Consider the following 14,186-nt stretch of genomic DNA (forward strand, 5'->3'; position numbering starts at 1 on the left):
AGGTCATGGTTTGTGCTCGGTAGGATAGTTGGTTGCATCGTCGGAGAGAGCTCAAACCTTACATGCATTGTATCGTGTTTCTTGGTTGTTATTGGTTCTTATCCATAAGATGTTTTAGAGCTTGTGTTCATTCTCATGACAAGCTCTAACTCATCGAAAACGGATTCCGGATGCATCACATGTTGCGTGTTCGAGTTGGATGATTTTCCCGGTTTACCGTATTGAGAGGTTGCACCTCTAGATTCACGAGAAAATCATCCTCCACTCTTTTCCATGATGTCACCTTGTGTGGAGGTAGCTCTTGTCGTCCTCTTTCTAGGAAAATTGGTTTCGCTGAGTTCCGAGTTTCCTAGCTCAAGATATCGCATTTCTCATATCTCCTATTTGATCTAAAAGGAAAAAAGGAAATGGGGCAGCGGTACCACCGCTCGGGCTACCGGCCCAGTACCAGCATGGGATCTACAAGCCCCTGGATGCAGGCCGGTACCAGACCGGTACCTGGGCCGGTAGTACCGGCCGGCCCGCCAGCCTTCTTCCTCTCCCACAGCTCATTCGCACTTGGGCCGCCGCCACCTCACCGGCCCAGCGTCGCACTTCCACCCCGCGGCACAGCTGGCCTCGCCTCAAGCCCCGCCTTGGGCCGCCGCCTGGCCGGCCCAGCCCCCAGCGCCGCTCCAAGGCCTGCACCGCAGCAGGCCTCCACTGTCCCGCTCCCCGACCGATCTTGCTCGCGAGGAGAGCGTGCTCGACGCGCTCGCTCGCCCGCCCGCATCGTTCCCTCGTCCGGCCGGCTGTCCGCTTGCGTTGACCCACCCACACCTGCTGCTGCTCTGCGTGTGCTGGCTCTGCTGCTTGCTCCCTCTCTCTCTCCATTGATTATCTGGTTTTGTTATCACCAGAATTTGACCGAGTCAGAGGTGGGCCGCGATCAAGATGGACTTGAGGAATATATATATAGAAGAAATACGTGAATCGGCCTTGCATGCAAAGTTTGGGCTAGTTTGCCCTTGTATCATGTAACATATTAGATTACGTGTTGGTTAGGAGTTAGAGTTTTACCCGTGCACGGTTAGGTGCACGCTTGAATTAGAAAGTCCCCTGGACTATAAATATGTATCTAGGGTTTATGAAATAAACAACAACCAACGTTCAACACAAACAAATCTCGGCGCATCGCCAACTCCTTCGTCTCGAGGGTTTCTCCGGTAAGCACCATGCTGCCTAGATCGCATCTTGCGATCTAGGCAGCACAAGCCTACCTACGTTGTTCATGCGTTGCTCGTGCTGAAGCCTTTTTGATGGCGAGCAACGTAGTTATCTTAGATGTGTTAGGGTTAGCATTGTTCTTCGTATCATATGCTGTCGTAGTGCAACCCTTATACATCTAGCCGCCTTTACACCTATCTTAGGTGTAGGGGCGGCACCCCGCTTAATCATAGTTTAGTAGATCCGATCCGTTACGGTTGCTCCTTGTTCTTCAAGGATTAGTTTAACATCCGCAATAGTTAGGCCCTACAAAGGGTTGGAGGATCCAGCGGCGTGTAGGGTGGAGTTTGCTAGCCCTAGACAGGATGTTCCGGGGATCAACCTCGTGTTGGTTTTTAGGCCCTGTCTAGGATCGGCTTACGGTCACCGTACGCGAGCGCGAGGCCCAATCGTGAGTATGATGATCCGATTATGCGGTGAAAACCCTAAATCGTCGTAGATCGCTTTAACTTTATCTTGATCAAGCAGGACCACCATATATTCGGACACCTTGTACGAATCATGGGTGGATCGGCTCCTTGAGCCGATTCACGGGATAACCTGAGAGCCGATCGAGGCTCGTATTTAACGTTTACGTGTATGCCATGCAGGAAACTAAGCGAGGCATCATCCAACACCTTCCTGACCAGGTATAGGTCAGGTGGCACGCCCTTGCGACAGCATCGGACGTGTGACCAGGAGGCTTTGCGGGCCGTCGCTGCGAGGGCCAGGGCCAGCCGCAGCCCTAGTTGTTCCCGGCTCTACTGTGTTGCCAGTCGCTGCCCGCCGGTGGGTTTCTGACCGCAACACATTCTGGCACGCCCGGTGGGACAATCTTCGACATCCACCGCATCGCCATCTACATCCGAGATGGCGGAAAGCACTCCGGTCAAGTACGAGGATCTGACTGACGAGCTCAAGAAGAAGCATGACGAGATCAAGGCAGTCCTCGAAGCCGAACTCATCGGCTCTTTCCACAGAACCCGCTCCCATGGCGTCAGGTGAAAGGGGTTCTCACCTGAAGGCGCACTCGATGGAGTGGACCTGTCCGCCCCGTCGGAAGAACGCACCAGGTCGCTGCGTCAGGAGATCAGCTACATGGTGGCTCATTCGCCGCACCGCCACTCTGAGAGCCTGGTAAACACTTTGGAGCGTGTCGCTCTGCGCGTGGTCCAGGAAATCATGAGCCATCGGTATTTTCCATCGGGACCAGCTCTGGGGACTTACAAAGGAGAGATGCCACTCCAGTCCCATCCTCCGCTGCCGTTCGCATGGGCAGCACCAGAAGTGCCGAACTCATCGGCATACGTCGTCTACAAGATTGGTGGTGATCCTAGTGACTACCAATTCCTACCTGAGGCACCCAAGGAGATCCCGCACGGATACGCGTGCGCATACGTACCAGACTGCAGTACCTGGGCGCTCTCGAACCAGGTTGCAACAGCAGGGGCCTCTGGAACAGCAGGAGGAACGTCGGGAGCAGATCTTGAGAAGCAAACGTGGTTAGCTAAGTACGCCACTCCGACAAACCTCCAGAGCCCAGCTCCTGCAGTTGGCTCAGAACTGGAAAAGCAAGCATGGCTGGTTAAGTATGCCACCCCGGCGAATCTTCAGGGTTCGACACCTTCAGCCATCACCGCGGATCAGATTTGTACAATTCTGAAAGATCAGTTCGGCATGATGCCGAAAAGGAAGACGTTCGGCTATACCAAGCCGTACCCCAACGAGTACGAATTGATCCCGCTACCACCCAAATATCGGCTCCCGGACTTCACAAAGTTTAGTGGATCAGATGGTTCCAGCTCCATCGAGCATGTGAGCCGGTATTTGGCACAGCTAGGCACGATCTCAGCATCAGACGAGTTGCGTGTGAGGTTCTTCGCACAGTCCCTCACAGGATCGGCTTTCGGGTGGTACACATCGCTGCCACCGAACTCCATCCGGGCTTGGAAGCAGTTGGAAGAGCACTTCCATGAGCAGTATCACTCAGAGGCTTCCGAGGCTGGCATTGCCGATCTAGCACAAGTACGACAGAAGTGCGGGGAGACAGTGTCAGAATACATCCAGCGCTTCAGGACCATTAGGAACCGATGCTTTTCGGTTCACGTAAGTGAAAAAGAAGCAGTCGAGTTGGCGGTGGTGGGTCTCTCATCATCGATTAAGGACGTGGCCTCCCAAGCAGACTACCCTTCATTGGCGCACATGGTGCAGAAGCTGTCAGCATATGAACAGCGCCACCCAGATGTTTACCAGGACAAATTCAAGCGTGCGGTGGCCCTGGTTGAGGCAGACGAGGATGAAGGTGCTGCGGGAGATCGAGAGGTAGCAGTGGCTGAATGGACTCGAGCGGCAGGCCCCGTGTCCTGCAAATGGGTGAAGCCACAAGGCCCTCCAAAAGGATTTGACTTCGACGTGACCAAAACTGAGCAGATTTTCGATCTCTTACTCACGGAGAAGCATATAAAGGTACCCGAAGGCCACAAGATCCCCACGGTGCAGGAGCTGAACGGGAAGCCATACTGCAAGTGGCATAACACGTTCACCCACACCACTAACGACTGCAGGGTGTGGCGGCAGCAGATCCAAATGGCGATAGAAAATGGATGGTTAATTTTCAACCAGTACGCCATGAAGGTCGACACACACCCCTTCCCCGCCATTAACATGGTGGAGTATACTTACCATGGAGGGTGCCAGCCAGATTTCTCGTGCAATATCAACATGGTGGGACCTGGGCACCACTCTGGTAAGGACGGAGATGAGGGCAGCTGCTCTCATAGCAAAGACACAGAGGAAGCCGCTCCACGCGATCGGCTCCGCCAAGACGGCAAGCGCTACGTCACAGAGGGAGAAGTGAAGAACATAAGATATCAGCGACCTCTCTCTGATCACCTCCTCAACAAGTATGTGAGTCAGTATGACCAACGCCGGCGATACAGCGACGATGATGGAAAAGATCGTCCGGCTAGGGACGACAGGAGACGTCGTCGGCATGATCACGACGAGGAGCGATACGAGCGCCACGCCAAGGAAAAGTCGAGGGAGCAAGACGACGAGGATAGGCACTGGGACTGCCCCTTCTTCAGACACTGCTGGGACTCAGGAATGAGCCGATTGCCAACAATCGGCAACTGCCCAGAATGCAAACAGAAGAAGAAGGATGCAGCTAACGTGTCTGTGTTCAAACGTCTAGGGCCTCTCCCGCCTCGGAACAGGCATGCTGAGTCCGCTCGGGTGGAAGATCTCGAGGAACTAGAGGACGATGATGAAGAAGACAAGTATCATCGGCTAAGGTGGTGCCCTGATGGGCTCAGCCGTTCCCAAAAACGAAGGGTTCAGCGTCTGCGTGGGTTGGAAGAAGCTGAAAGATTATACCTGCACACGTTGAGGAAGGCACGGCCTGATCTGGCCGCCAAAATTCAGCGAACCCTGGACGAAGAAGGTCGGCCACAAAGAAAAGAGTGGCGCCCCAAGCAAAGGAAAGCCGATGATGAGACATCGGCTGGCACAAACATGGTCCTCGTCCTCCCAACGGAGTTTACTGCTCGAGGATTAAACGATGCACTCAAGGTGGACGACGGCGAGCGCATCGACATGACAGAGGATGAAGTTAGGCTGGTCGTATCCGCTGGCCTAACCATGTAGCTGGAGCACATCAATGAGCAAACGTGGCGAGGCTGATCCTTGTGATCGGCCCCAAAAATTTGTGGAGGGATATTACAAAACCTTCATCGGACAAGCAACGTGGAGGCCGATTCCAGCAATCGGCCAAAATTATCCTCACCATCCATTCTGCCTGGGCTCAACATTTGGTCCAACAGAGCCGATACCATGAAACCCCTTGAAAGAATCGGCTCGGGGGGCACCCAGGTGGATAAAACATGAGGATATGCAGTACAAGCGTCTTACAAGTGCCCAGCAGCTTAAGGTATCCTTTGATGATGGGTATTGAAGTATGGGGGCCGATACATAAATCGGCCGTAAAAAAAAAATTTCAAAATTTTTTTAAGCACAGCCGATGCAGCAGAAGTATAACTGTTATAATCAGAGGGTCAATGGAGCAGGAAGTGGGCCACGAAGAGAGACTCTAATGGAAGAACTCCTCAATGGAGTGGTTTAATGGCTCGGATCCTCTCTTCAAGAACAATACCAAGAGCAGCATAGATGTGCAGATCAGGCTAAGGGTGGGTTGCGTCAGATCCACCGAAGGAAAGGAGTCGATCTGACCTGCAAGGCGCGAGAAGTGGACTGAAGAAGCTCGGGGGGCAGCTCGCCCTGAAGGTTCTCTGCTTTGGGGAGCCGATTTTGTTGAAATCGGCTGACTCTTACACGTTTGGTTAGCCCACTGCTGTTCTCGCCTTAATGAAGGGTCGGGGGGCAACTAACTTGGGAGGTGCTCTATTTTTGAGAGCCGGTTGGAGTTGCATCGGCTGACCCCGCATCATGATCTTCTCCGAAAGCGGTGAGCTGTGCAGAAGAAGATTGTTAAAGCTACAGGGAGGAGCTGGAAAGGGAAGCCGTCGTCTTGTACAGGGTTTGGGCCGTCCTGTTGCTGCAAGAAAAGGAAGGAGACTGGATCCTCAAATTAGCCGATGAACAGTCATCGGCTATAGGATTGCGAAATATCACGGTCAGGTATCAAAATTGCAGCCCGAATTTGAGAAGTGCTTGACTGACGGTCTAATCGATATCTGAGTCCGGCTTCATGGGCGTCTAAAAGGAAAAAATCCGATTCGTTGCTATCGTTGGTGTGGCAAGCGGAAGGATTGAAATTGGATTAATGGAAAGATAAATTGGAAGAACAATTCTCATTAATTCAAAGGAGCGGCTTTACAAGAAAGAGTCGATTGGCTCTCAAAAGGGGGATCTGGTGCCTAGTGCACTGCTACTCCTAGGCCTACTCTACTAGTCGTCGCTGTCCTCATCGTCGCCGGTGCCGATGTCATCGGCGCTGCTCCCGGGAAGTTCCTCGTCGCTGCTGCCCCAGCCCTCGGCCGGAGCTTCTTCTTCTTCCTCGTAATCATCATCATCCTCGCTGTCCGCCCAAGAGCGGAAGCGCTTCGTCGGCGGGTACCCAGCTGAAGAGGAGGAATCATCTTCCTTCTCCTCCTCTTCTCTTTCCTTGTCATCATCTTCGTCCTCGCTGTCCGCCCACATGCGGGAACGCTTCTTCGGCGGGAGCTTGGCGAAGGGGGAGGCCTTGGCCTTCGCTACTTCTCCTTCTTTCTTCTCCTTGTCGGAGGAGATGGGGTTCGCCCCGGAGTGAAGGTCGTCCTCATTCTTGCTCTTCGGCGAGGATTGGAGGGGGAGGCCTGAGGGGGAAGAGGAAGAGGAGGACATTGCTACAGGAGGAGAGGGTTTTTTGGTGCCGACCGCTAAAACAGAGGAAGGGGATGAAGAGGACTGATCAATCGGCACGGTTAAATAATGAGGAGCCTAGTGGAGATTTAATGCCATTGCAGTTTCCGAGGAAGTGGTGCTAAAGCTATCGAGTTTTACAGTGGAGTTGGGAAGACAAAGTGTCATGATGAAGGATGCTGCAACAGTTCTGCTCTGCCACGACATGACCCGACGAAAGAAAGCGTAATGATTTTGGAAATGTCATTTCCAAAACCAGGGGGGGCATGTGTTATCACCAGAATTTGACCGAGTCAGAGGTGGGCCGCGATCAAGATGGACTTGAGGAATATATATATAGAAGAAATACGTGAGTCGGCCTTGCATGCAAAGTTTGGGCTAGTTTGCCCTTGTATCATGTAACATATTAGATTACGTGTCGGTTAGGAGTTAGAGTTTTACCCGTGCACGGTTAGGTGCACGCTTGAATTAGAAAGTCCCCTGGACTATAAATATGTATCTAGGGTTTATGAAATAAACAACAACCAACGTTCAACACAAACAAATCTCGGCGCATCGCCAACTCCTTCGTCTCGAGGGTTTCTCCGGTAAGCACCATGCTGCCTAGATCGCATCTTGCGATCTAGGCAGCACAAGCCTACCTACGTTGTTCATGCGTTGCTCGTGCTGAAGCCTTTTTGATGGCGAGCAACGTAGTTATCTTAGATGTGTTAGGGTTAGCATTGTTCTTCGTATCATATGCTGTCGTAGTGCAACCCTTATACATCTAGCCGCCTTTACACCTATCTTAGGTGTAGGGGCGGCACCCCGCTTAATCATAGTTTAGTAGATCCGATCCGTTACGGTTGCTCCTTGTTCTTCAAGGATTAGTTTAACATCCGCAATAGTTAGGCACTACAAAGGGTTGGAGGATCCAGCGGCGTGTAGGGTGGAGTTTGCTAGCCCTAGACAGGATGTTCCGGGGATCAACCTCGTGTTGGTTTTTAGGCCCTGTCTAGGATCGGCTTACGGTCACCGTACGCGAGCGCGAGGCCCAATCGTGAGTAGGATGATCCGATTATGCGGTGAAAACCCTAAATCGTCGTAGATCGCTTTAACTTTATCTTGATCAAGCAGGACCACCATATATTCGGACACCTTGTACGAATCATGGGTGGATCGGCTCCTTGAGCCGATTCACGGGATAACCTGAGAGCCGATCGAGGCTCGTATTTAACGTTTACGTGTATGCCATGCAGGAAACTAAGCGAGGCATCATCCAACACCTTCCTGACCAGGTATAGGTCAGGTGGCACGCCCTTGCGACAGCATCGGACGTGTGACCAGGAGGCTTTGCGGGCCGTCGCTCTGAGGGACTGGGGCCAGCCGCAGCCCTAGTTGTTCCCGGCTCTACTGTGTTGCCAGTCGCTGCCCGCCGGTGGGTTTCTGACCGCAACAGGTTTGCAATGTTTTGGTAGGAACGGTACTACCGGTCCAAAATCCGGTAGTACCGGTTCGGGCCGCGTTTTTGCCTATATTCTGCCTGTTTTCTGAGCAAGAGGTAGTACCGTTTCAATAAGCGGTAGTACCGTTTCAACAAGCGGTAGTACCGGTTTGGGTCGCGAATCTGACCATTTTCCTGCCCCAAAGTCATATTTCTGGGCCCCTATTTATACCTCTCTTCCACCTCCGTCCAAGGTAGCTCTTCCCCATCTATTCCCTCTCCTCCATTGTTGACCTTGAAGAGCTTGATCCTCCTCTTGATCCCTCCACTATTTGTTGCCTCTTTTTGGGGGAAAGGAGAGAGGAGATCTAGATCTAGTGCTCCACCAAGTGAATCCCTCTCCTTGTGAGGGGATCTTGGTAGATCTAGATCTTGGAGTAATTTGGTGTTCCTCCTACTATTTGTTCTTCCTCCCTTATTCCCCCAATAGCTTTTGTAGCTTTGTTGAAATTTGGGAGAGAAGGACTTGGGCATCTTAGTGGTGTTCTTAGCCATTGCATTAGGTGCATCGGTTTGGGTTCTCTCCGGGGTTTCGTCTCGTGTGAGTTCATGTGTGTTCCCTAGAACCCTAGAGGGCTTGTTGACCTTAGTGGTGTTGTTGCCTTCGTGGCCTTGTCGCCTTTGTGGCGTAGTAGCCTTTGTGGCATTGTTGCCTTTGTGGCCTTGTCGCCTTTGTGGCGTGGTAGCCTTTGTGGCGTTGTTGCCCTTGTGGGGCGTTGGAGCCTTTGTGGCCTTGTAGCCGTGTGTGGCGCGTTGTAGCCTTTGTGGCCTTGTACTTGACAGCCTCCGGTGTTCAGGATTTTGCCTCAAGCTTGATACTTGGGTGTTTGCCCCAAGCTTGTACGGGTTCGGTGACCACCCTCAAGGGTCCCTTAGTGGATCGAGGCTTTCCCTTTGGTGGGAAAGGCTCGAGGAGATTACGGTGGGCTTAGTGGCTTCTTGGAGTGCCTTGTGCCTCCACACCTCTCCAACGGAGAGTAGAACCCCCAAGGGTGTGAACTTCGGGATGCACCGGTTACTTCTCAACCCGAGCTCCTTTACCTATGCGCTTTACATTGTGATAGCGTTCGTGCTTGATGTTCTATATCTAGTTTGCTATCACCATGTTGCTTATCTTGCTTAGCATAGGTTGTTGGTGCACATAGGCAAACCGTAGTTTGTAGGCTTAGTGCTTAACAAGTAAAACATAGTTTTATTCCGCCTTGTTAAGCCCTCAAGTAGAAGTTTTATAGCTCGCCTATTCACCCCCCCTATAGGTGACATCCTTGTACATTCACATTGGAACAGAGTATGTTAGTTGTGAAGGTTACCAATGATCAAAGTTAGTGAGAAGGATAGTGTACTAACCGAGATGTGACTGTGGTAGTGGTCAGCCTCTAGGAGGTTGGTTTTCGTCTCCTTGCACCATTGAGCACCGCTAATATCGTGGAGCTTTTCTAACGATGATCCACCTCACCCTCCACTTCCTCAGGTGATTGTACACTTGTGTGGAGCTAACGTTAGCACCGCAGTTCTCTATGAGGGCATTGGCCACGATAGTGAGGTAGCCTTCCTTGAAGCCTTTGTATGTTCAGACGCAATCAGCGCACACATCTTCACGAGGAAGAAGTTGGACATGAAGGGGAGCCATTTCATGGTCCCCTTCTATGCACCCCTCATGGCCTTCTCCGCGTCACTGTGGTTCTTGGCCTTCGTTTTCCTTGTGGTGTCCGTCGCCACCTGGGCCACAAGGGAAGCCACTGGTCCATAGTCGACCGGCACATCGGTCGCCGACACCCCGGACTTAGCAAAGGGATGTGAGTCTGGGAGCCGCGAGGGGATCTGCGACTCCCCCACACAGACCAGGGACTGGCTAAAGTCGTCGCAAAAGGAATCATATACAGTGACCGCATATCACAGATGAACAAGCGCACATATCGTATACTACAGCAGCGGTGAACCAAATATGTAATACATAGTTCGAAGAACAGCAATTGTAGGGCACAAAAGTGAATCTACTAAGGATCATGAAGATTCACTACATTTGGGTAAGTACAAACCCTAGATCTGACCCTAAGCGAAAATGTTGGAGATGTGGTTGCTTACAGTCATCGCCGAAGTGGAACGAGAACTCGTTGAAGAAGAGGATAAAGCCCAACCGCCGCCACCGATCGGAGATGTGTGCTCCGCTTACCTGATCATGGACCGAAGGTGGAGCTCGAATCAACGGGGGGGGGGGGGGGGGGGGGGGGGATGGGTGATCGGCGGGAGGTTACGAAATCCTTCCCGCCCCCTTTCCGCTTTTCGCTGCTGCGTGCCAGAGCTCGTGACATCTCCCTTCTCATCCGTGCTTGTGCAGGTAAACATTCCCTTTTACATCAGCGGAGCGCGAGGAGAGGGTGGCTTGCTGGAAACGGCCGAATCGAACGTTCCTCCCGAGACTGGCCTAGCGGTGATTTGAGAACTTGTTGCACCACAACGTGGAGGCCTTCCGGCTAGCAAATGACCCAACTTTTTTCCCAAGATGCGAGCCAAGTGATATACGACCTACCAAACGCGCCCCTAATATTCCGTATCCAGATAAGGCCCTAAAGTAGATGTTTTCATCACATATCTCAGTATTTGAACTTAGGGCATGTACAATGGTGATATCTTAGCAATGCCACGTGGAATAAATGCTGATGTGGAGGAAAGAGAAAGTAAAAAAAAAAGACTTTACCTTCTCTTAGCTAAGAGATCACTTAGCACAATCTTTCTCACCACATATTTACGATGTCTGGTTATTAAAGGTAAGACTAAAAAATAACTTATTATACATCATGTTTTACTGTCATATCTAGATTACATGGCAGAGTTAAGATAAGTCGATCTTATCAACCATTGCACATGCCCTCACTCTGTGATACCCTTGACTTGCCAGGCAAGGTTAGGCGTTTTGTAACGGAAAAAAAGGAAACTTGCTACCGGGGATAATCTAGACTCACTGCGCAAGAATAGCCTCGGCTGGGAGAGAAACATGGACGACGGAGTACCCAGCCGTTCCCAAAAAATCGCAACAAAATTTCTGATCCCTAAGGGCATGTACAATGGGAAGCGCTTACACAGACCCTTACGTGAAAAAGAAAATATAAAAAATTCTGATTTATCATCTAAGCGCGTTAGCTTGCAATGCAGAGCGCTAATTTGGGTCGCTCGCGATAGCAGGTAAGCGCTCGTCCCTGCAACGCGGCGACGCTAGCGACTCACCGTAAGACTAAAAAAAAAATCCCCCGAGAGCCGAATCGAGAAAAGCTCTGGGGGCATCTGGCGGCGCTTGGCCGGAGCTGGGCGAGCAGAGTCTGGGCCGGCTTGGTGGCTCGCGTGCAAGCTTGTCGTGCGGCGTGCTCGGCACGAGGAAGAGAGCGGCGGTCGCCGACGAGGTAGAGCTCGGGCCTGGCCGGAGCGTGGCGTGATGGCGGGGCAAGCTTGGGTACTGGGACGGCAAGCACTGGAAGGAAGGCCGGGTGCTGCGCGCATGTGGAAGCGAGAGGAGAGGACACGAGCAAAAGGGGAAGGGATCGAGCGGGGCAGGATTCCTTTCTTGATTCTCTTCAATTCGGTTTCAGTCGTGCCGGAAAATACCCTGCAAATATTGCTGTTACTGATTTTGAGGGATGGATGAAAAGCTCACTACTCCAATCAATCTGGATTCTGTTAAATCCGTTTGAGGAATGGCCTGTACGGATCTGCAAGATTTTTCCTTCTCTTTTTAGCGCCCTGGTCTAGCGTCCGCCGCCGCTCAATCCAGATCAGGCAGGGGAAAAAAAGCTAAGCGCCCGGCTCAACAAGTTGCATCGACGCCGGCAAGAATTCCAGGATCCATCGGGAATCAAAGGAAACGGCCGGGAATATGAGCCTAGGGCCCGCTCTCAGCGCCTGCGTTGTACTTGCCATGACAAGATCCTCTGGAGCCCCTCTCCACAAGTTCTCCACGGCTGCTGCCACCGCTTCTCCCCGCCGGCTGCCGCGGCGTAACGAAGGCCTCACCGGCTGATTCTGCCGGTTTGCCCCATCCAGCACCCATATTCCCCTCGACTTCTCCTATTTCTCCCGTTTCCCCCCAGCCACGCATACCCGCGCGACCCAGCCACCTCAGGAAAACATGGCCAAGGGAAAGCTTCGCTTTGCTACCTGCTATAAATAATCTCCACATCACATTTCGCTGAGCGCCGTTGAATCCCCGTTCGGTCTCTAGCGGCGCCACACCCAAATTGCCTCCTCCTCCTTCTCCCGCTATCATCTGGCCCTGCCGACATCGGCATGTCTTCGGCCCCGCTGCTCGGCACCTCCGTCGGCGGCAAGGGCGGCGAGGCGACGGCGCGGTCGCCGCCGGCATGGCTGCGGCGCGCGATCGACACGGAGGAAGCGTGGGCGCAGCTGCAGTTCGTGGTGTCGATGGTCCTCACCAACATGTTCTACTACGCCGTCCCGCTCGTCTCCGTGATGTTCTCCGGCCACCTCGGCGTCATCCACCTCGCCGGCGCCACGCTCGGCAACTCCTGGGCCACCGTCACCGGCTACCCCTTCGTGGTACGTATACTGCTCATACCACATGCTCTTTGCCAGATTTTGTTCGACCGCGCAATAATTACACACCTAGCTATAGTTATTGCTGCTGCGTCGAGGCATGATCGACGATGCAGCTATCGCAGCTCCCACGTGCCGGTCGTATGCATCTCTTCTTGCCCTTGCACAATTATTGATAGACCCTTATGCTAATTAATATCATTGGCATTTTGGAAATAAGAACGGTAATCATTGCAAGTTTCTACTTCCTCCGTTTAGAAATAAGTTTCTGCTCCAACCACAAGCTCTGCCAGATTTGGTCTAGACAGTACATTTATTTCCACTGCTGCGTCTACTCACGACGACCCACGTTTCGGCCGTATGCACTTTCCCGTTGCACAATTATTGACTAGTCTATCGTAGTGAGAATTAACATAGGCGTATACCTGGTCAAAATTTGGATGTGGTACTATCATGCACTAATAACATATTAATTAGTTTACAGATTCATCTTACCTTAAAAGTGTGATGTTATGGTAGTAATATATTAATTATCACAACCATTTAATGCCATGACATATCATTAAAGTTTCTACTCTCTTCTTAAAAAAGATGTTTAATTTTATATACCTTCGTATCTCGATAAAGTTGAGTATTTTTTTTATGAACGTGAGAGTAGCTGGTATTGCATGATTGTATGTTAATATACCTTAGTTACGGAATCCTTCCTGCCCCCCCTTTCTGCTTTTCGTCGCTGCATGCCAGAGCTCGTGACATCTCCCTTCTCATCCATGCTTGTGCAGGAAAACATTCCCTTTTACATCAGCGGAGCGCGAGGCGAGGGTGGCTTGCTGGAAACGGCCGAATCGACCGTTCCTCCCGAGACTGGCCTAGCGGTGATTTGAGAACCGGTTGGACCACAACGTGGAGGCCTTCCGGCTAGCAAACGACCCAACTTTTTTCCCAAGATGCGAGCCAAGTGATATACGACCTACCAAACGCGCCCCTAATATTCCGTATCCAGATAAGGCCCTAAAGTAGATGTTTTCATCACATATCTTAGTATTTGTACTTAGGGCATGTACAATGATGATATCTTAGCAATGCCACGTGGAACAAATGCTGATGTGGAGGAAAGAGAAAGTAAAAAAAAAGACTTTACCTTCTCTTAGCTAAGAGATCACTTAGCACAATCTTTCTCACCACATATTTACGATGTCTGGTTATTAAAGGTAAAACTAAAAAAGAACTTATTATACATCATGTTTTACTGTCATATCTAGATTACATGGCAGAGTTAAGATAAGACGATCTTATCAATCATTGCACATGCCCTCACTCTGTGATACCCTTGACTTGCCAGGAAAGGTTAGGCGGTTTGTAACGAAAAAAATGGAAACTTGCTACCGGGGACAATCTAGACTCACTGGCGCAAGAATAGCCTCGGCTGGGAGAGAAACAAGGACAACGGAGTACCCAGCCGTTCCCAAAAAATCGCAACAAAATTTCTGATCCCTAAGGGCATGTACAATGGGAAGCGCTTACACAGACCCTTACGTGAAAAAGAAAATATAAC

General features: G+C 51.4%; 1 protein-coding gene across 1 annotated transcript; it reads left to right on the forward strand.

Annotated features, from left to right (window-relative positions):
* Nucleotides 1–12,214: 12,214 nt before the first annotated feature.
* On the forward strand, nt 12,215–13,797 carry LOC127303028 (protein DETOXIFICATION 19-like). The gene is made up of 2 exons (XM_051333774.2): nt 12,215–12,634; nt 13,414–13,797. The coding sequence occupies exons 1-2, from the start codon at nt 12,365–12,367 to the stop codon at nt 13,513–13,515; spliced, it is 372 nt and encodes a 123-aa protein (XP_051189734.1). The 5' UTR covers nt 12,215–12,364; the 3' UTR covers nt 13,516–13,797.
* The last annotated feature ends 389 nt before the right edge of the window (nt 13,798–14,186 follow it).

This window comes from Lolium perenne, chromosome 5, assembly GCF_019359855.2.
Source record: "Lolium perenne isolate Kyuss_39 chromosome 5, Kyuss_2.0, whole genome shotgun sequence".
In the NCBI taxonomy this organism is placed as follows: Eukaryota; Viridiplantae; Streptophyta; class Magnoliopsida; order Poales; family Poaceae; genus Lolium; species Lolium perenne.